This window comes from Aulostomus chinensis, chromosome 12, assembly GCF_037954235.1.
Source record: "Aulostomus chinensis isolate RoL2024-O1b breed Wild chromosome 12, RoL_Achi_v1.0, whole genome shotgun sequence".
NCBI lineage: Eukaryota > Metazoa > Chordata > Actinopteri > Syngnathiformes > Aulostomidae > Aulostomus > Aulostomus chinensis.
In genome coordinates, this window is record NC_141331.1 from 6,219,733 (window position 1) to 6,240,952 (window position 21,220).

The window sequence follows — 21,220 nt, forward strand, 5'->3', positions numbered from 1 at the left end:
TTTTTCATGAAGGCCCTAAATGAAAAAGCTGGTACACGCTTGTGAGGCTGCTTCAGTCTCAGGAGAATTAGACGCTTCCCTTGGTGCCAAACTTTCAGCACAACGATCTGATTTTCCACTTCATTCACGCCGCAGACATCGTTTTGTGTCTGCGTAAATAAAAGTGTAGGAAGCCAGAGTCCTCGTAGACAGACTGGCGGGCTGTAACTGAATAACCCGTCTCCTCTACCTACCTTACACAGCTGAAAGTTTTCTGACACCAGCGTCTCTTGGACGTCGATTTCTTTGGGAGTTGGCGCCGCGGTGGGAGTCCCGGCGGCGCTACCACACGACGGGGATCCGATAGTCCCCCCCGGAGAGGAGGTGGTTAAACCGTCCAACACCTTGCGAAACTTCTTCATTTTACAGTCGGGTTTTTTCCTCCTCTTCTTTTGTGTCTATTTCAAGAACCGGGACTCAAGAAAAAGGGGCCACTCTCTCGAAGCTCTTTCAAGATCCCCAAGAACAAAGCTCAAGAAAGAAAAAGATCTATATTCCTGCAGCAGGATGAACAAGCTCTCTCTTCTCTCTTTAAGTGCAATTTAAAAAGTCACAGAGGCACCTCATCTTGCCCTCTGGCTGTTGCTCACAAAAAAAAAAAAAAAATGCGTCTGAGCCACTCTGGTGTGAGGATTCCAGCCAATGTTGCAGATGCAGGTCGTCTATCTCATATCTGCTGCGCCGATGCTCAACTTCATGTTCTTCCTAAAGTAAGATCCCCTCCAGGGTTTGGAGGAAAAGCCCACTTGTCAACATCATCGGGCTGTTGAAGCAGACAGATCAGAAGAACTTGAGCGCAGGTCAATCCACTCCTCACTCTGACTGCTGTGGATGCCTGTAACAGGAAGAGGAGACGCGGAGACAATGCAGTCACACGACTGGAGTCCACGAGACAACACGCACATCCAGGAGGAGGAGGAGGAGGAGGGGGAGGAGGAGGAGAAGAAGAGAATGATGATGAGGAAGAAGAAGAAGATGAGGGGAGAGCTGGAGGTTGATGTGTGGATGGATGTGATTCAGCATCGCCTCCCTGCAGTCCAGAGACGGGAGCTGTCCGTGGTGCTGAAAAACCCCAACCAGCCAGACCCGACTCCTCCTCCACCTCTCTCTCTCTCTCTCGCTCTCTCTCTCTCTCAATCTCCCTCCTCCCCGCCCCTCCCTCCCTCCCTCCCTCCCTCCGTCCTTCTCCACAGCGATTGCGTGTGATGGGCAATAAAGGAGCAGTTCACATCATTCATCTTCCACATGGAGCGATGCATCAAATAAAACAACCTCACGGTGAAGCCGCAGTGAAGAGTGTTGTGCTGTCTTGTGGGTTTTTGTTAAGTGGCTCCATTTGTGGCTGTTATTTTCCCAGCATGTCTCCATCTACGCCAGAATAAACATGCTTACATCAACCGACGAAGAAAATTACAACTAGCCCTTCTCAACAACACACTCACGGATATGGACTCGGTCTCGCCCCCGTCGAGAGCTGCTTCACAAATCCCTGCATTTTCTAAATACACAAAAATACATAAATTCATGTAGGTGAGATGGCATTTAAAGTGATTTTTCATGATAAAAATTGACATTTTCCCTTTTTTTTTTTTTTGCTTAAGGTAAGTCAAATAATCTGCTGTGCAATACAGCAACATGTCCTTTTTTAACATCCTTTAAAAAAGATATAGTATTGTTTTAAAAACAAGGCCCTTGAGATGCTCTTGTGTTGTCAGTGGTATTTGTCTGCCAAAGTAAGAGCGGAAACCATCAGGCTTATACTCACCAAACCCGGTGCATCACGGAAGGATCCATCTAATGTTGGGGCAGTTCAGTCATAGCGCCACCTGGTGGCAACAAGAAATGACATGGGTTTTTTTTTGTTCCACGTGTTCAGATGTTTTCGAAAGGTCACTTTTTTGATGAAGGTCCAGACATGGTGTCTAAAGCTGAATTTAAGTGATAGTGCCACCTAGTGGTTACAGGAAGTAAGCATGATGCCATCAATGACATTTAATCGACGGCAAAATCATTCGGTGTTGGCGCCTCAAGATACACATCAACACAATATGCACAAAATAGTGTGTGCAGTAGCAGTGGACTCAGGAAGTGATGTATGCTCCGAGAGTCTGCTCCGTCATGCAAAATCCAAATATGATCAGGTTTCATTTCCATCTCACTTTACAGAACTCTGCCGCGTGCTCAGGGGTGCGAGGGTCTGCTCGTCACTGCTCGCAGTTTAATCAGGGCCAGCAGCACCGCAGTGACAGTGGCTGAAAGGTTGCCTTCATGGAAGTCTGAGTACTTTATCGTTTTAAGAGAGATAAGATTTTCACAAGACATTTGACACATTTATAAAAAAAAAAAAAAAAAGGTTTTTCATCTTACAACAGAGGTGGATGGAGCTGAACGTCTGCGAAAACAGACTCTTTCCCATCCCAACATCCTGCAGCTGGACTGTAGCAGTGTGAAGAAAAGGTTCAAGGAATGACGTGTATTCTTTGCCATTGATTACCTTTCCAGGCTCGCTTCACTGGATTTTAATATTTTATTGTGAACTGACAAGGTATTGCATGGTCAGCCGATGTGAATGCAACACGGCTCTGCTGCCTACTTCTGTAAGATATTTCGGCTGTGAGAGCACTGCTGCTCCAAGGTCTCGTCTAAAAACCTCCCGAATGAAGAACAGCCTCCCTACGAACACCCAGAGGGCTGCAGGCTTGTTCAAGCACATTTGCAATCATTAGTATTTCACTGAAATGGTGCATGTTTTCATATGATTTAGTTTATCCGTGTATCTGCAGTCATTTATATTCTGTCTTGCATCATACAACATGTTTTACAGCGACAAGCTTGTGTTTGACATGTTTGAACAGAGGCGACATGAACGTTAATTTCATTTTGATAGGGGCAGCATGGTGGTGCAGGAGTTCGCACCGTTGCCTCACAGTAAGAAGGTTGTGGGTTCGAGCCCCGGCTGGAGCATCTTTCTGTGTGTAGTCTGCATGTTCTCCCTGTGCTCTCTGGTACTCCTGCTTCCTCCCACAGTCCAAAGACGTCAAGAGGCGCGGCTGATTGAGACTCTAAATTGACCGTAGGTGTGGCTGTGAGAGCCAGTGGTTGTCTGTCTATATGTGTTGGCCCTGTGATGGACTGGCGACCTGTCCAGGGTGTCAGCTGGCTCCAGCCCCCCGCAACCCTTAACAGGAAAAGCGGTAGAAGATGAATGGATGATTTTGATAGAACACAGTCAGCAGCACGGCTCAAAGGCAGAGTGGCTGTCTGGTAACTGAATGGTTGCTGGCTCAATCTTCACTTCTCCTGGTGTCCTTGATACTGAACCCCTAATTGCTCCTGATGCTCCTCATCCTTGCATGGCAGCTCCCACCATCAGTGTGTGTGTGTGTGTGTGTGTGTGTGTGAGAATGAGCACTTTATACAAAAACAACCAGGAGAGTAAGAAGCTGCATGGTTTGAGCCAATTTGTGTCTCTTTAACAAATCCTTATGAAGTGCATTTAAAAACCGTACTGGTGGTTTGGAGGTTCCATTAACTACAAAGCAAACATGCATCACCACAAACCATCTCACTGTGAAATGACGGGACTGGTTTTCTACCTTCCAGGGAGCCAACAGTTTCTCATCATCTAAAAACATTATGAAGCTCACTTAGTAGAGAATTGTAGTCCCTTTTTTTCCATCCCGACTTCATTACATTAGTGATTATGAAAGTTGAATTATTGATGAGTGGCACTGCCTTTGCCAGCAAGGTTGTGGCAGCTGAGATAGGCAGGATATATCAACATAATGATTAAAAAAAATAAAGTATATAAAAAAAAAACCCAATCAGGAACTCCCATTGTTGTCTTTTACAACAAACAGAATTCAGCGAAAGTGGAGTACAGTAATAGGAGAGGTCCTGGTCAATGAGATGTCTTCCAGGCACTCTGAGAGGAAAGACCTCAAAGACCAAATCCAACGTAAGAATAAAAGAATATTTTCCCCATCTGTTAAATTAATCTAACCCAAAATGTCATCGGTTCTTCTATGGTTCATTTTGCACACCTCCACCAAGTCTGGCGAAAATCAGCTTCATAGTTTTCACATAATCCCTCTAACTGGCAGACAAACCTCCCCCACCAAATATTCCTTGGGGGAGGTAAAAAAAAAAAAAAAAGGACACATCTATCTACATGTGAATGAAGGTTACATTTGAGCACAGATGTAAGAGTTTTCACAGCTTCTCTATTGTGTGAGGCACAGGATGTTCAAATAACTCAGCTTCTCTGTAAAAAAAAAAAAAAAAAAGGTACAAAAAGAGGATTCCACATTTTACGCTTCACATTTAGGAATATAAAATGGATCTCACAGATATGGAGGCTCAATGACCTGACGGGATCATGGCAATCAACAATATTCAAAGAAACTCGCATATTAGACAGAGACTATATTTTTCTCTACCGTAAGTCCCCAACAAACAAAGACACTATTCTCAACGTAATGAAAGCGTGTGAGGTGACAACGAGATGGCCGGAGCCAGCAGGCCACACAATACAGTCGAACATCAGCACTGATGAGCTCAAAGGACAAAGTAAAGTACCATGAAAGAACAAATCATTACAAAGTACTCCAATAAAAACAAAAGCAAAACAAAAAAAGAATTCCTGAACCGTAATTACCTAATTTTAACGTTCAGGACCAGTGGTATTATATAAGCGCTTACATCACCAGCCTCTACCCTCTGGCAATACTTGACGTTATCAAGTCAGAGCACAGCACACGTGGTCAGTCGCTCCTATTCTCTAATCTAAGGAAGATAAAAGGCCCACACGTTGTGGCTTGTGTCATCAGAGCTCTCTGGAGTGCTGATGAGACGTCAGTGTCTAAAGAACCGGTGCTGATGCGTAGCAGCGCTACGATTCTCTCGCAGCACTTGGGTCTCCCTCTGAATGCTGACCTGAGTCCTACCTGTCACAGAAGTTAAAGAGCATAGAGATATCATCGAGAATATCCTGGTAATATGCATACACGTCACAACACTGGAGCCACTTCAGACTGACAAAAGGGCAACATCTGGCAAATCAATCATAGATCAGATATCAATTATCTTTCATTGATCAATGATAAGTATATATTTTGCCGTCAAACTCCTGAGGGCTTTTTACATTTTAGAACAATAACAAGCAATGCTAGAATATGGAGGACCAATACTGCCAACATAAAAAAAAATGAATGACAGAGCCAATAAATATTTTAACATGTCATCAAATGCACCAAAAATATGAAAAATAAATGATTCATTATTTCTTTTAAAGATGAATTCACCAAATGTAGCATGAAGTTCTTTGTCTATTTCAATATGATTCTCTATCGTATAGATTAGGTCAATTTATTTATGATTTTTTTTTTTTATTGAGTGACCCGAATATTTTTGATGTATTTCATTCATTCAATCATTCCCCTCAAAGAAAAAAAAGTAAAAAGTAGTAAAAAAGTATATATAGATAAATATATAGATATAAAACAAATAGGTCAAATGTTTATTAAGTTAGTAAACAGGGGGACTTAGTGCATATGCAGAAAATAAAAACACAAGAAACTGAAGAAAAGTAAGAAAATTAAATAATATTAAGCCATAAAATACATGTTGAGTTAAAACAGACTCATGAAATTCTGTTGTTCTTAATTGTTCAGTCATTGCCTACATTTGAAATATTTTTTTTAGCCCATTTAATGGAGTGCTATCTTATTCCTTGGGTCATATTCCTCTAGGTTTGATTTTGGCAGTTTCGGTCTTCCATACTGGAAGAAATGCAATAATCACATCACACAGGAAATTCCCCGAACAATTCTGAGATTATTCAATTAACCTGAAAAAAAGAATTGCGGTTGAAAACTGCTTGAGATGTTAAACACGCTGAGCTGGTGAACACTGACTTTGTTTCTGATATGACCTGCTACATGATGTCACGTTCTCTACCGTCATGTCAAGAGAACGTCTGACATGACGACGGAGATGTAGACTGGAGGAGGTGACAACACAAGCCCCACCGCCATTAGACACGTCGCCGAATCATTTATTTAAAACACAACGCCAGGCCGGATTTTCCAATAGGATGTTCAGAGCCGTCAATAAAACTGCCCTCCGAAGCTTTTCCACCATTACAGCTTAATCTTTCGTGTCACAGAGAGACGCGTCTGCGTGTTTGCTCTCAACACCTCCAGCAGGGGAGGAGGAGACAAAAAGAAAGCCGAGCTTGATTTTGTGTTGAGTCTAAAGACAATGGGGTTCAGCACACACAGAGGCTTTGCTTTGACTGCTACATGGTAATTATGATGCCTGCTAATTTATGGTTAGAGATCATCTGTAGCTCAAAGCTTCATTTGTGAGGGGAGGAAAAAAAAAAAGAAAGCACAACCAAAAACAGGAATACATCTAATGTGGGAGATGGATGTTACTCAAGGCCAAGCTAGGGCTGGCAAGCTGACAATTCTAGCCAACGCCAGATGGACCGGCCCACCTAGAGTGCCGTGAGGCCACCACCACCAGCCATGTGAGGGGAAAAACACAGGAAAAATGTGACCTGCCAGCTGTGACCCACTTGAGGTTTGAACAACCCATCTGATTGTCACAAATTGTCAATAGTCTGTGAGACAGGTGCAGACCCGCTTTGAGTGGAACCCGTCCATGGAATGTCAAAGGTCAGGCAGGAAGTAAACAAATTAAATCACAAAAGCATTTAAATTAAATGTATAATAAAGGGCAGAAAAAGGTGGAGAGGAAAAGGTCAGAGACAAAAACATCTTGAGGCTGATGAATGTTGTAAAATCACGCATTTGTTATTCTTAAAAAAAAAAAAAAAAAAAAACTTGGTCGCAGAAATGATGCCAGTGTCATGCAAAGTCCTGCAGGAGGAGGAAAGATTAAAGAACGAAACCAACGTGACGCAAAAAAAATACCTCACGGCACTTTGATGGCATTTAAGTGAGGAATACGGCGGACCGCTGATGATACTGTGGATCTGCATGAAGCCGGGGAGGGAATTCACGTTCTGCACTGTACTTGAAATCAATCCCCTGTTCACATGTGCGGGAGGTTTTCTATTTTAAAATCATTTTAGAACAATCAGTTGAGGTAAAAAAAAAAAAAAAAAAAAAAAGGGCAGGTTTCACCCATGCTTCCATCAGGTCGATCTGTCTGTCACACAGCTTCAGCTCGCATTGATTTGCTCAGCTTGTCTTAATTTCAAATCCAGATAATTCAAGCTGGGGAAAAATTTGCGCGCACACGTTAAAGTACAAGTAGAGTGTTAAATTGACTCTTGATGAAGGCCAAGCTGTTGAGTGTCGGGGCTTCATAATCCTTCAGGTCCTTACATGATGAATTACCAAGAGATTCTTAAAGGGGATAATTTGTAATGTCCTGGATAAGCTAATGTCGGTCCATCCTGTCTCCCGAGACCACTTCGTCCCTCAGGAGGTGTTGTAGCACACGGGAGTTGTACCTGAGGGCTGCGCCTCACAGACCTCGGAATTACAGAACGTGACTGTCTCCCTCCGGAGCTTCACACAGCAATAATGAGGCAGTGTAGCCACGCAGGAGAGCAGAGAGCAGGAGAGCAGGAGAGCAGGAGCCCAGGCCCATCACTCTGTGGAGTAAAAAAACCCTTTCAGCTGCATGCACCAGCCAATGAATTCTTCCAGTCACAACCTTTCAACCTACCAGGGATGAGTGTTGGAACAGAAATTCACTGACAAATTCTGAGTTTCGCACACCAACTCATGCATACTAAGTCGGCATTTCCTAAGTATGTGACAGAACATTTTAGTATCACGTTGTGTTTTTCTTATATTTGTACTCTGTTTGAACCCTGTGGTTTAGCAGCCTTAAGGTCGAGACAGTCGTACGTCTGGAAAACGGCTCATATTAGATCTGTTTTTGCATTGAGGAGAGTTCTTGCAAGATTCACCTCTGGCAGGTTAAAAGCTGACAGGAGCTCAACTTCTATTTTTTCGGATGACGGCTTTCTTCCTGCTCCCAGAACGGCCAGCAACAAGATTGTATGAAGGTTCAAGTGACTCTGTACTCTGTGGGTTCTTCTTCAGCACATGCGTGTTGTGCGTTGAACAAATTTCTCTCTTGCAGTATTAAAGGACTGCTCGGACTCAGCAACGGTTTGTTTAAGTGTTATTTCTCGTCTCACAAGAGCTTCAAGCCTCTCGGGACAAACAGCGTTTCCATCTTCATAATGTTTCCACCACAAGTACTTCCAAGTTTCAGAGGCATTAGCAAATGTTAGCATACTAAAATGCTATCTTGCACCACGGTGCAAAAATGCAGGCCCCAGTCACTGATTTCTCTGCTCGGGGGGGTTAACACCTCCACCTTGTTCAGTTGACATCGAGGCCATCCCAGTGTGGTTCATCTGGGAAGGTAGCACAGCAGCACACATCTCAACATGGCAAACGCACTCACCAAGGTGCTCTCCAAAAGCTGACTTTACTTTAGGTCTTGGTTGAAGAGGAGTTCAGCTTGTTTGCAGTGAGGTGATCCAACTCCAGCTCCCCCGAGCCCTCCATCAGCCGTCCCCTTCAGGTGTTTCTCTGCGCTGTGGGACGTTTTCACAACATCCGGACTTAAACAGTTTACACGGGAGAGTAAAGGGACAATATATGCTAAACAGAAGTAAATGAATGCGCTTGTCTGAACACTGGACCTTCTTCCTGTATTTACTCCGCCCCCACACACATCTGACCAATAAACACCAGTCGCCTTTTTCTTCTTTTGGGTTTATTGGCAGTTGTCAGCTGATGCAGGAGGTGCATTACTGCCACCTCCTGTGGTTTGTTTGGATTTTTCTCTTTTTGAAATCAAACCTTACCAAGAGGGAAATCCTTCTAGTGGACGGACGAATCACCTGATTCACACCAGAGCAAACAAACTACGCATGAAGAAGCACAAGTCTTTGTGTTTTCGGGCAGCTGCATTCCACTTCTTAAGCTGCCTATTTTCAGAGGACAAATGATCTGAGTTTGATCCTGTAATGCAGTTTCATATGGTGAAAGTAGTTATTGTATATATTAATACGTGTTATATACCTGACCTAATTACCCCTGTATCAACAGGCCCGTCAATCAGTTTGGGAGTGACAGACGTTCCACTCCTGTCTTTTCAATTTTTGATGGTGGGCAGGGCTGACCTTTGGTTTACATTTGGATCACAGGCTGAGGCTTTCAATGATTCATGTCTTCACCAGTATGCAGCATTTTCATGTTTTCCGGGTGGTGCTCAAGTCAAATTACCTCTCACACTGTGTGGTTGTTTATCATATTTATAACCCCATAAAGCGTTTGGCATATACAATTCATATTTGGATTATTACGCACTAAATTGAACAAACATGTATGGCACAGTGGAAGGAGAAAGACTTCAGAAGTCAGGAAAATAATCAAATATCAAGATTATTGTGTTCTGGGGGGTCAGCACTGTCGCCTCACAACAAGAAGGTTCCGGGTTCGAGCCCTGGCTGGAGCACGGGATCTTTCTGTGTGGAGTCTCCATGTTCTCCCTGTTCCTGTGTGGGTTCTCTCTGGTACTCCAGCTTCCTCCCACAGTCCAAAGACATCAAGAGGGGACGAGGCTGATTGATACTCTAAATTGACCGTAGGTGTGGCTGTGAGTGTGAATGGTTGTCTGTCTCTCTGTGTTGGCCCTGTGATGGACTGGCGACCTGTCCAGGGGGAACCCTGCCTCTCGCCTGAAGAAGCTGCTGGCAGATTGCCTGTCCATGGCAGGGCCAACACATAGAGACAGACAACCATTCACACTCACAGCCACACCTACGGTCAATTTAGAGTCTGGATTAACCTCGATGAAACAAATCAAAACTCCCATTCCTCCACAAATATATTTCAGCTTTAATTTTCTTAATCACCCACACACCGTAAATGAAGCTACCAAGGACTAACACTTCAAAAATCAAAAATTGATGATAAAATACATCAATAACTCATCTGAACAGATTAAATGCAGCAAAATGAAATATATTGAATTCATTTCTGTTTTATTTGCTTCTTTATTTATTTACTTTTATAAACAATTTATTACTTCTTCATTTAATCTTTTTTTTTTCCCATCCATGCATTTTCCCCTTTTAATCTTCACATTTCATTCACCGTTTCAGTTATTAGTTTTAAATCAACGTTTTCATTGCTTTAATTTATTTAGGGAAGGGAAAATAACGGATACATAAATCTATCTGCATAAGGAGAGGAGATTACATTCAAAGGGAAAAGTAAATACTTTTAAAACATAACTTTTTTGAATTACTCTTTCGTTTTTGGTGCATTTAATGGCACGCTGGCTCATTGATTTACTATTCTTTTTTTTTATTCTAGTAGTTTGGGTCCTCCATATCAACGCCCCCTACAATCCCCACAAATGAGCTGATTAACACCGAGTCAGACCACCCACCATCTTTTAAGTCACATCCACACCAATTAATACCTGCTGGAAGACTGATGAAAGTGCCCATGGAACGGAGAAACAAGTTGAAGCTACCAAAAGTTATTCTCAAATCAATTTCCAATTAAGAATTAATTCCTGTCTGTAGGACTACTGGTAATTGAGTCAAGCTGGTGGAAGTGAGGGCAGGAGAGGAGGAGGAGGAAGAGGAGGAGGAGGAAGAGGAGGAGGATCCCTCGGGGAATTTTCATTTCCATACCAATGAGCTGGTAAAAGTCTGGTTTCCAGGATTCATTATTGACTAAAGGAAGAAAACCAGAAATTGTTGCTTCCTTTCTATGCCTTAATGAAACGATATCTCATTTCGACGCAGTAAAAAGCTTGTTTGATAGAACTCGTAGGATCCACGCAGAGTGCAGATGGTATGTGTCTGCTGAGAGGCAAGTGCAGATTTAGTCACCGCCCTCAAGCGAGCAAAAACCTTTAGTGATGATGTGATGGTGGGAATCATGAGTCCAGGAACCCGATGGCATTTACTTGAGTATCAAGATTTATGAAAGGACATTCAAACACTTAATGATATTTTTATTCCATCTCTCCCTCACTGAGCCAGATTCGGGGTAAAGAGTTCAGACAAACAAACAGTGTGTTAGAGCAAATACTGGACATCGTGTTCAAGTAGATACTCAGGGACAACTATTCATTAGGTTGCTTTGTGGCCACATTTATATTTCCTCTCTTATTTTAAAGTAGTCTATCAAAGTCAGTAAGGGAGATTCCATGTGCTCAGGAAAAGTTTGTCCTCCAGAAAATATGTTTTTGGTGCCGTTTGTCTGTCCGACGGCAGGATTACACAAAACCTATCCAACCAATGTTCTGGAAAATTGGTGGGAGGATGGGACATGGACCAAGGAAGAACTGGTCAATTTTTGGAGAATTCCTATTCAAATATAGTACAAACATATTGCAGGCATAATTAAAGTTAACAGCATGATGAGTGTCTGAGGGCTAAAAAGTCTCTCGGTGAGTTTTCATGAATTTACAGTAAACAAAGCCAGACAAACTTTTGAACGGATCTCCAGCTGCACCTGAATGCTGCTCCAGCTTTGCTTTTTCTATTCGATTGCTCTTCTTTCTGCTGCAGCCCAATTAAAATATCACCTGAAGAGATGAAGGCAGGTAGAGCGGTGACTTGTTGCATGTGGTGATGGTTTAGTAATGGCTGGTGGAGGAGCAATGGACCTTCCCGTCTTCCACTGAATGTTAACCACTCAAAGTGCCATTAACGTGCCAGTGTTGATGCTCACTGCAACTCCAGGGTCTTGTTTATGTGTGATGCTATTTCGAGGACATTCTCAATGGCTGTTGACACACACACACACACACACACACACACTTATGCACACACACTATTTTACACAACAGATCATTAAGGTTGCTCTAATGTTATACAAGTACTGCACTTTACCATTTTGAGGTACTTGACTGTGGTGCCTTCCTCTGTAAAATAGAACAATTTGAAAATGTTTATTATGAGAGGAACCTAAGAGTTTTGAGGTTGCAATGGTAGTCACTTCCAGTTTTAAATCAAATACAAAAGACCAACTTTACCGGAAGTGTCATCAGACAAAGCACCGCCCACGTGGCGTCTCCTGGGAATTGAAAATGTTTAGTGACTTTTTTTCTTTAAAAGAAAATGAACATATCATGAGGCGCTGTTTGAGAACAATACTAAATAATTTAGAACCACATACAGTACAGAGGGTAGGCTGATCTGTCCATGAATGTGGGAATTAACAAAGACAAAAACAACAAACAGAACAAGAATTGCAACATCCGAAAAAGAGAGAAAAAAGCAAAAACAAAACTTGCCTCTGGAACTGGGTTATGGCGAAAAGTATTAAGGTCAGCATTGAGATTATCACTAAATTTGGAAAGATCCATTTGTGGATTTCTTTGAACAGTAAAATACACTGAAACAAAGAGAAGAAGTGGCACTGTGACAGACCCGGCAGTAGGTTTTCAGGGAAGGAGGATGGCTCACTGGTGTGAAGGAAAGGGGGAGCGCTAGATTTATAACCCATGACAAATGGAGAGCATCATTGAATGCAACACAATAATTGCTTCATTTTGATTATCTTTTCATCATCTTCCCTTCATTTTCATAATTGTTTGGAGCCAAAATTGTAATTGAAAATAAAATTAGAATAATTGCTCAGCCTTACTGCAGTACTGGCACATCATATGAACTTTGTTTTATATGAAAGCAATACTTTCTTCTGATCTCATTTTTTTCCAACTTGTATTTCTGATTAGAGGTTGAATCATTTGTATTTTATCCTTGCCCAAAGGCAAATATTGAGTAAGCATCTTACCAGTGCTTGTCTGTCAACATTTGTAAGAGTGAGAAGCTTTGTGAAATCACTCTTTTCCACTTACGCCCTGAATCAGGATGTGCCTTCATAATAATAATAAACAAGTTTAGAAGAAATTTAATCTTGAGGTTGGTGTGACCAGGAAGATCAGTACTTTACAAAAATCTTTCCAACTCGTCCGGAATAAAGAAATTTGATGAAAGAAATAGACAAGCTATCACCTTGATGTTAGAGCTGCATGATTAGACTCCGAGTAAAACAGCAAGTGTCTGGAGCGCAAAACATGACTCATGTCATCACTCCTCCTTTAGATGGATGTTTTGATTAGTGGCTGATTTTGCTATTAAGTCAAGTAAAGATCATCAAATCGTGCTCCAGTACGTTTTGTTAATGGACTGAGACAAACAGTTTGCAGCAACGGGTGGATGTGAACACGAGACGGAGATGAATGAGTCACACATTAATGAATAGGCGGTTTCCTGGGGGGCCTGAAAGTTTAATTTGGCCAGTAGACAGATTAGGCTTTTGCTTGGTGGCATAGAAACAAGTCCCTTTGTTGGACAAGTGTTGGCATGATGGGTAAGCGACGTCAGCACAACAGGCTCATGGGATGTTTCCCATGAGGCCTGGAGGAGGACGAGGTGTGAAGGCAGCATGGCATCAGGCGATGAAAAGGGAAAGTCAAATGAGAGACATTATTCAGTAAAAATGTACAGAATAAACTTTGCTCTTACATTTTTCTGAATTTCATGAAAGAAACAAAAAATATATATACCTGGGGGTGGCCACAAGTACATCAGGGGTAATGTTAAAAAAAAAAAAAAAAGTACCATCTCATAATCCTTACTTGAAAATAAAGAGTGCTTTGAGTTTTTACCACCTGCATTCAGCAAAGACCTGCTCCTGATCCACCTCCTTTCAGTCACCTAAAGAGGAAAAGTACCAGTCAGAAGCATTGCAGGTCTTCTGTGGATCTGCCCACACTGGTTTGTTGCTCAAATTTGGATAAATGGCTGAAACAACCTCACCCCATGCTCACAGGAGTCTCTCGGGATTCTGGTAGCATGTCTGACACAGTTAGCACTAATAGCATTAATGTTTGCAGTGCTAGCCTAGCCTCCTGTGGTGCTGGCACCTATAATGGAGGTAGAGGGGCTTTGGTTGAATGTGCCAGAGGTGCAGGACTTCAAAAAGTGTGGACCCACTTGTCATGAGCGGGGGGGGGTGGGACCCCAGTCTTGCCCCAGGGGACAGTTGTATTGTGGGTGTGAAGTACATTTTTAGCGACAAAGAGCAGCTCATGCAACTGCCACGAGCTGTGCACCATATTTAAATTCTATTCATCAGAATAAAGTGATGAGTCATCATCAGAAAACATTCTGGGCCTTTGACTAACTTAGCCAGCAGCTAAGCTAAATAAGCCAGTGGAAACCAGAGGTTGGGAGCCTCTGTAGGCAGGGGGAGGTGACACACTGCTCTACACTAATGGGATTTTGTGGCTCTGTAATGCTGTGAAGGGCATTTTGCTGGCATGGTTGAGGACAGGGTCACAGGCTGAATTCAAACACCTTGATCAGCTTTACCTAGGATGAAACATCTCCATCCAGTTGGCAGTGGTCTCTTCTGGAATGACCAGGCCACCATCTATGGCGCACAGGGGGTTCTGGGTTGATGAATCATATAGAAGGGACCTTCATCATCTTAGCTCAACCCAGTAAGAGAGACAGGTGATGTTTTTAACTGAGCCGTCTGTAATGAGTGAACAGCTGGGCTGAGCAATCTTCCATTACCCTCCCACCACGTGAGATTTGCACATCCCAGCTTGAGTGTACACCAAAGTGTCGCTGACGTCACACTCTCGAGGAGAACCCTGATGAGGTCTGCCTGCAGAGAAGGAGCGGTGGCCATCATCTCCTGTGTTGAACTGATGGAGGCTCAGACAGCAGAAACACCTCTCAAGCGGGGGAGGCCCCAGGAGGACAATCACGTGGTTTGCAGACATCAGGCGCATCAGCGGCAGGGCTGTCATCTGTACCGTGATGCATGGGAGCCGGTCGGTTGTTGTATCCAGCCTAGCTGATGATAATACACTCTTGTGGGGATGGAGTTCAATTCTTCACCCAGATAAACATCTAGGTGAAGGGCAAAGAGCTATTTTTGCCAGTTTACAGCAAAAAAACAAAAACCAGCATTGGCCAATGTTGTTCCACTTCCACTGAGTGCAATTTTCTCATGAAAGGTGGTTGTAAGCATCAGGCCAACCAAGTAGAACACAATCCTGATCCCTTCACCACTAATGGCTCTAGTGCAGTTTCCATGCACTTGGGAAAGGTTTGCAGAGCCAGAGAATAGCGGGATGGTGACCTGCTGTACTGATACTGCAACTCTTGGAAATAGAAGAGCTGGAAATGTATGTGTTTGTGGGGAATGGAAGTGCCAGGGAGCACACATTCTAAACCAAGTCTGATCAGGTCTGCTTCATAAAACGTACCTCTAGAGCTCCAAAATCTGTCTCATTCCACTAGTTTTGCTGTAATTAGTCTGAATAAAACCCTTCCCTCTACCTCCCTGGATGAACTTGGTTTGTAGGTTGATCTTCTGCAAGGCTGAGATTGATGGTGGATGGTGGAACCTCAATATTCACATATTTTTCAGGCTTTGCCACTCTGCATAGCTGTCTGTCAGCAGGTGCTGTGCTGCTCCGAGCTCTACGTGTCTGGGATTCCATGTCCGTACGGGCCCATACTGTATACTGCAGGAGTGGACCTGGGTTTTGTGCGGCGGGACACAATAAACAATATATTCATGATCATGTAAGATAAATGAGCCTAGTAATGATAGCTACTTCAAGAGTGTAAAGCTTTTTGTTAAATAGTCTTAGGAAACATTAAAATAACAGGTCCAAACCAATAATTTGGTGAGTGGACTGGGAACAATACCATGCAACACTACTGATAAACAGCTAAGTAGAGAAGAAAAGCCAAAGATAAAAAGAAGACAACTCAGAGAAAATGACTTTGTCTGGCAGGTCAAACAAATGAGCGAAGAGGTGGAGGAAACACAGGGGGATGCTTTCATGATTCCTGCAGTGAGACAATGTCTGCCTTCCAATAGAGACGTGTTTATCATCTTTATGAGGCGAGTCCACATGAACACCCACTTGTGGTACTCACAGCCTTGGGAGTGGACGTTCGCCTCCCATACAGAACTTCCCATGTCGTAAGCATGTGCTCCGTTCCATTTGAAGGCAGTAAATGTTGAGCTCCTGTAACCAGAGGCTTGTTGAAGCTTGTGCACACCTGATCCCCATCAGGGGTAATGAAACTCACCAGGCTGCACCATCGTCATCCCTGACAGATTGTCAGGTGCTCCTCCAGGTTAGATCTGTAGCTAAGGTGGAGCAATAACATGGAGGTGCCACTTACACAATATACGATACAGTTCAGTTACAAATTAAGCAGAAAACAACCCAGGGAGTCATATTACTAGTCTGATTTTTTCATTTTAAATGTTGGTCACTTTTTAGTGAGTAGTCTGTTCGTCCTAAAGCTTCCACTCTGTCACGATTTAACCTGCTGAGCCATGATGCTGCATTGGTAGCAATTTTTTAAAATCGTGGCACATGAATTCAGTGTAATACATCTGAACAAATACTGTCCCCCTTTTTTTTGTTCTAACGTTTTAAAATTCAAACTCTCCAGACTGAATAGGGATGTCTGGTCACGTCAACACAGGCTGACAACACATGCCGAATTAAAAGGTCTGCTGGCATGGAAACGAGATACGCATCGGCTTTTTATTTCTCCTCGCACCAAAACCTCAGGACACCATGACTCTGTCAATGTCCTCATGCATAAATTTATTGTTTATACTTTTCGTAGCCCTCAATTTAGTCTTGCAGACATGAAGCAAAGCCTGATAGTTGCTCCTGACATATATCGTGTACCTCTTATAATGTGAAGGTCTCCGCAAACCTGGATAATTGCCAGTCACAGGAAGCACACCACAGAGTGGCCTCCGGAAATCTGGACATAAGTTAGATTTACTGGATGTCTGGTTGACTCATCTCCAAGTCGACGGGGTTCTTGAATGGGTTTTTAATGAAATGTGAGAAATAAGGGACAAGCTTAATGTGTCTCAACATTTTGTGTGCATAAAACACATAATTCAATGCCACATTTGTACTTTCTGAAGTTTATGTGTGTTAAAAAGGCCTTTTGCTAAAAAGTGGCTGAATGAGACGACAGAGGTGATGCAGCCATTAAATGCTGTGGTGATGTTGAATTAACTGTCCGTGGTTTAAGTTTGCATGTCGCTGAACATTAGCTTTGTACTAAGAAATATGTTTATCCTTCAAAATAATAAAAGTCCTTTGTGACAAAGGTTTTTCTTGGGACAAAATATCCTTCACATTTGTTGGCCAGACTTCATTTTCTGTAAATATCCAAATCAATGCAATGCCTACAAAATGACATCATCCCTGTGGAGCTCTGTCACAAAGAACAACAAATAGACGTAGAGGGCATCTCATGATGAGACCCACTGTAGTGATACATCTGCAACGCGAATGCAACAGCAAATGAACTCTAAAAGGGACTGAAATGCGCGCAGTGACTTGCAGCGCAGTGGCTTATAAAGTAATTCAATGCTAGACACTATAAGTGCACCATTATTTTCGATGAAGATAACAATGGAGCTGAGCGTGGAAGCAGTCTAAAGCTAATCAGACATGACAATAAGTGAACAGTGGTTCCTGCTTCCCACAGAGAAAAGGATGATCGAAGGTCCTGGAAGGTTCTACCATCGGTCTTTCTGTCAATAGTCCACTCACATCAAGTCTCCAGAGTCCCCCTGCTGGGGGCGGAGCAGTTATGATGAACAAAAGCATGCAAAGATTAGAGATACAGCTGTTTCATCATCAGAGGTCATTGATTCTTTCCTTCCGCTCTCTTCAGGCTGCAAGGACTTTTGGGATACTGTCAAAAGAATCAATATCATTACCACTGGGTGCTGTGGTAACACAACAATCACCGCCATCATCACCGCTGCTGAGCACATGTGATGTCGTGAATTATTTTTTTTAAATTTTCTTTTTCACGATGTTTTGTATCTACACCGTCTTACAGCCCTGGAAGTGCTTGCCAACGTTTTTTTGTGAACTATTTATATTTGGCTGACTGATAATCAAAACCAGTCTGTAAATAAGTGAACTTTCAGTGTGAAATTATCAAAATTCAGCACGTTGCTACGGATAACAAATTCACAAATGATTAAGAAGGGAAATTTTTTAAAAATCCTTTCACCTGTCGTAGTTCTGAATGTGTGTGGCCACTGGAGTACAGCAGATACGAGATAGATATGGTGAGTCTCACCTCAGGTATCCTGGGAAGGCTGCACTGGAAGGCAAAATGTGGCGTGACAAGGCTCTCTTTCCAAACATCCCTGCAACTGCTGCCTTTTCCTGGAGGACCACGATCTGAGTCAGAAAAAATATGTGAGTCTGCATGGTTGAGGGCAGGTCTGCCAACTTGGGCAGCTGCAGGATTTGACCTTGAACTCAGAATAACCTTAAAAATTACATACAGTAGATTTCGTGTGCATAAGTAGATATCTGGGGACGCGATTCTGCTCATGGACCAAGTCCACTCTTACCTCAGGAGAACTGGAACACTAACGTGTGATTTGTGTGAACTGCTGCTGCAACAAAGCTAAAGTAGCTGGAAAAAGAAATCTGTTGAAGATGCAGGTAAATAATCCATTTGTGGAAAATAGTCCTGACTGGATTGGCCTCCACAGTAATGAAATTATTATTTCTAGCTCCAGTTCTACCGGCAGTGTCCCAATTGTCAACTGCAGCTGTCAATGTTGCTAGGCGACAGCAGTGGTGTCTTGTGACACAGGAGCAACGACGGGAACAGCTGGGGATGCAACTGCAGCATTATCATGGATTCAAAGTTGTATTTTATGCCCGGTGTCGGTCCGATGTTCACTCAGCTCTCATTGTGTCACCTGCTGAGGGAAATTTGCGGCTGTAAACTGCCAAGTGCCCCACTCTGTTCACCAGCTAGTCATTAGCTGCGTGGTGCTAGTGTAGCATTAAGAGCTGCTTTGTCTAAAAACAACAGCCTAATACAACAAGAAGGAACACTTTAGGATGGCTGTGACCTGAGAGGGACTCACAAAAAGTAAAGCTGCAGCTAAAGTTTTATAAATCATAAAAGCAGAGGGGAAATTTCGCCGTGTAGCGACGTGCCTTCAGGTTCATCGATACAAATGACAACGCTGACATGACATATTCTGTGTTTATATCAATTATAATTTCTGTGTTTATATCACTTGTGATTTTTTAAACACAGAAGTGTTCTTATGACACTGAGCCAAGAAAAGCTGTACCTGAATCACAAAGATATCAAACTACGCTAGCTAGCTTAGCTTAGCACAAACATTAGAAACAGGGGGGAACGTGACCTCCACCAAACACAGGTGAAGTCATGGCCCCCAGCGGCACCCTGCGATAAATCATTTAGTATCCAAAGAGCAGTTTCAGATCAGAGCTTTTTTTTCTACCTGGAAGCAGGTTGGAACCAATTCAAGATGTTTTCATGAATACATTTCAGCAGCTGATGCTGCATAGCTAAAACTGCAAATTTAGAGATGGAACTAAAATTTTTAAGATCAAGGGACAGCTTTTCTTCTTTAAAAAAAAAAAAAAAAACATTTTCAGGGATTGAACCTGATGAGGGCGGCACGGTGGTGCAGTGGTCAGCACTGTTGCCTCACAGCAAGAAGGTTCCGGGTTCGAGGCCCAGCTGGTGCACGGGGTCTTTCTGTGTGAGTCTCCATGTTCTCCCCGTTCCTGTGTGGGTTCTCTCTGGTACTCCAGCTTCCTCCCACAGTCCAAAGACATCAAGAGGGGACGAGGCTGATTGATACTCTAAATTGACCGTAGGTGTGACTGTGAGTGTGAACGGTTGTCTGTCTCTATGTGTTGGCCCTGTGATGGACTGGCCAGCCATCAAGGGTGAGCCCCGCCTCTTGCCTGAATGCAGGGATAGGCTCCAGCCCCCCCGCGACTCTTAACAGGATAACCGGTAGGAAATGGATGGATGGATGGAACTGAGAAAGGGTAAGATGTTGAAAACCTTCTGGTCATTTTACAGTAGGGGTGTCTTGATGTAGAAACGTTCATTTGCTCTACCAAAGTAATTTGGTCCACAGAATGAGAGCAATGAGCAAAGACACACTGTGAGGGGCCTCACAACAGAAGCTGGAGAATCTGCTGGGAGAAATGCAAATTGTAATAACTGAGACTGACACAACTGAGACCGTCACATTTCTCGAGGTTGGCGTGGCCCAGGGGAGGGCCAGCGACACGGCTTGAACAATAATCTAAGGTCAGACTGTTTTTAGGCAGAGAAACTTCTGCATTAACAGCCTTTATAAGAAGAGAAATATTTGCATTCACCCAGGCCAAGGCAACTGGAGGTGATGAGATATTTTGGTCTTGGACAGAACGATTTCACCTCAGACGGAAGAACTCATATTTAAAAGTCACTTGCAGATAAAGATAAACTAGAGGAGCTAATAGGGGTGTGGAATAAAGGTGGACGGATTAAAGTCTTTAAAGCTTCTCGAATTTCAAAGACGGTCATGACAGGGAATTGCAGGCTGAGGGACGGAGCGGGTTGATCGTTAAGTTGTAAATCTACAGGCTTTATCGAATAAGGAATGACAGAGACTTTGAGCCAATCAATCAATCATTATGCAATCTTCTCAGGCAAACCTTTCCTTTGTCAGTGCCCGCCCCCACATATCCTAACATTCTTGACTCTGCCAGCTGCTCCTCCAGGGGTTGTCTCAGTGCTTCCCACCTCTTTCTTGACCGTTCGATCCATGGACTCTGCGAGTCGCCTTTGGTTTCTTTCCACCTGGGACGCTCCACGTGGTTAGTTTTTGGTTTTTTGGATTTCATTGGCAGACCATGACTGGTCACTGTTCCTGCTCTGAGAGAGATCTTTATTTGAGACGGTGCTTAGCCATATCATCTCGTGGATATGCTGCAGGCCCTCCATCTGACACCCCTCCAGCCCTTGAGACTCTGCCTTCTTGGCTGCTGGAGTCGTCCATCCCCGTTCTGTTCAATTATCCCCTTTCTTTCTAAAGCAAATGAGCCCACCGGCATGAATGATCATTTGTGTCACACACATAATAAGAGACATCCAGAGAAATAATCGACAATAATGCACGCAGAACATTCATTATCACCTCTTTTTACTGCACAGTGGCTCTTCAAGGTCCCAGGTCCCCCCCCCCCCCTCAACAGCTTTCTGGTTTCCCTGTTGAATTCAGCCTCCATGTAACCT

The 21,220-nt window shown here is 43.2% G+C and overlaps 1 protein-coding gene and 1 long non-coding RNA gene across 5 annotated transcripts in view; both read right to left on the reverse strand.

The window, feature by feature from the left end:
- Positions 1–8,726, reverse strand: part of stxbp5l (syntaxin binding protein 5L) — a 140,847-nt gene extending 132,121 nt beyond the window's left edge. Inside the window, exons 1-5 of one of the 3 annotated variants that reach the window (XM_086219783.1) lie at positions 8,494–8,726; positions 1,805–1,865; positions 1,482–1,537; positions 1,312–1,407; positions 234–874 (exon numbers count right to left, since the gene is read on the reverse strand). In XM_086219783.1, coding sequence (XP_086075909.1) covers positions 234–401 — 168 coding nt within the window. In that variant the 5' untranslated portion in view covers positions 402–874; positions 1,312–1,407; positions 1,482–1,537; positions 1,805–1,865; positions 8,494–8,726. Of the gene's footprint in view, positions 1–233; positions 1,121–1,311; positions 1,408–1,481; positions 1,538–1,804; positions 1,866–8,493 lie in introns of those variants that run through there. The other 2 variants (XM_086219784.1, XM_086219785.1) reach the window with 2 other exon arrangements.
- A 4,203-nt stretch (positions 8,727–12,929) lies between these two features.
- LOC147251835 (uncharacterized) lies at positions 12,930–16,399 on the reverse strand. 2 transcript variants are annotated; one of them, XR_015118815.1, is made up of 5 exons: positions 16,031–16,399; positions 14,648–15,623; positions 14,441–14,520; positions 13,633–13,783; positions 12,930–13,483 (listed from the first exon to the last, which is right to left on the reverse strand). It is a non-coding gene; the product is annotated as an uncharacterized LOC147251835 (long non-coding RNA). The 2 variants fall into 2 exon arrangements; XR_015118814.1 differs by having other exon boundaries at positions 14,441–15,623.
- Between the last annotated feature and the right edge of the window lie 4,821 nt (positions 16,400–21,220).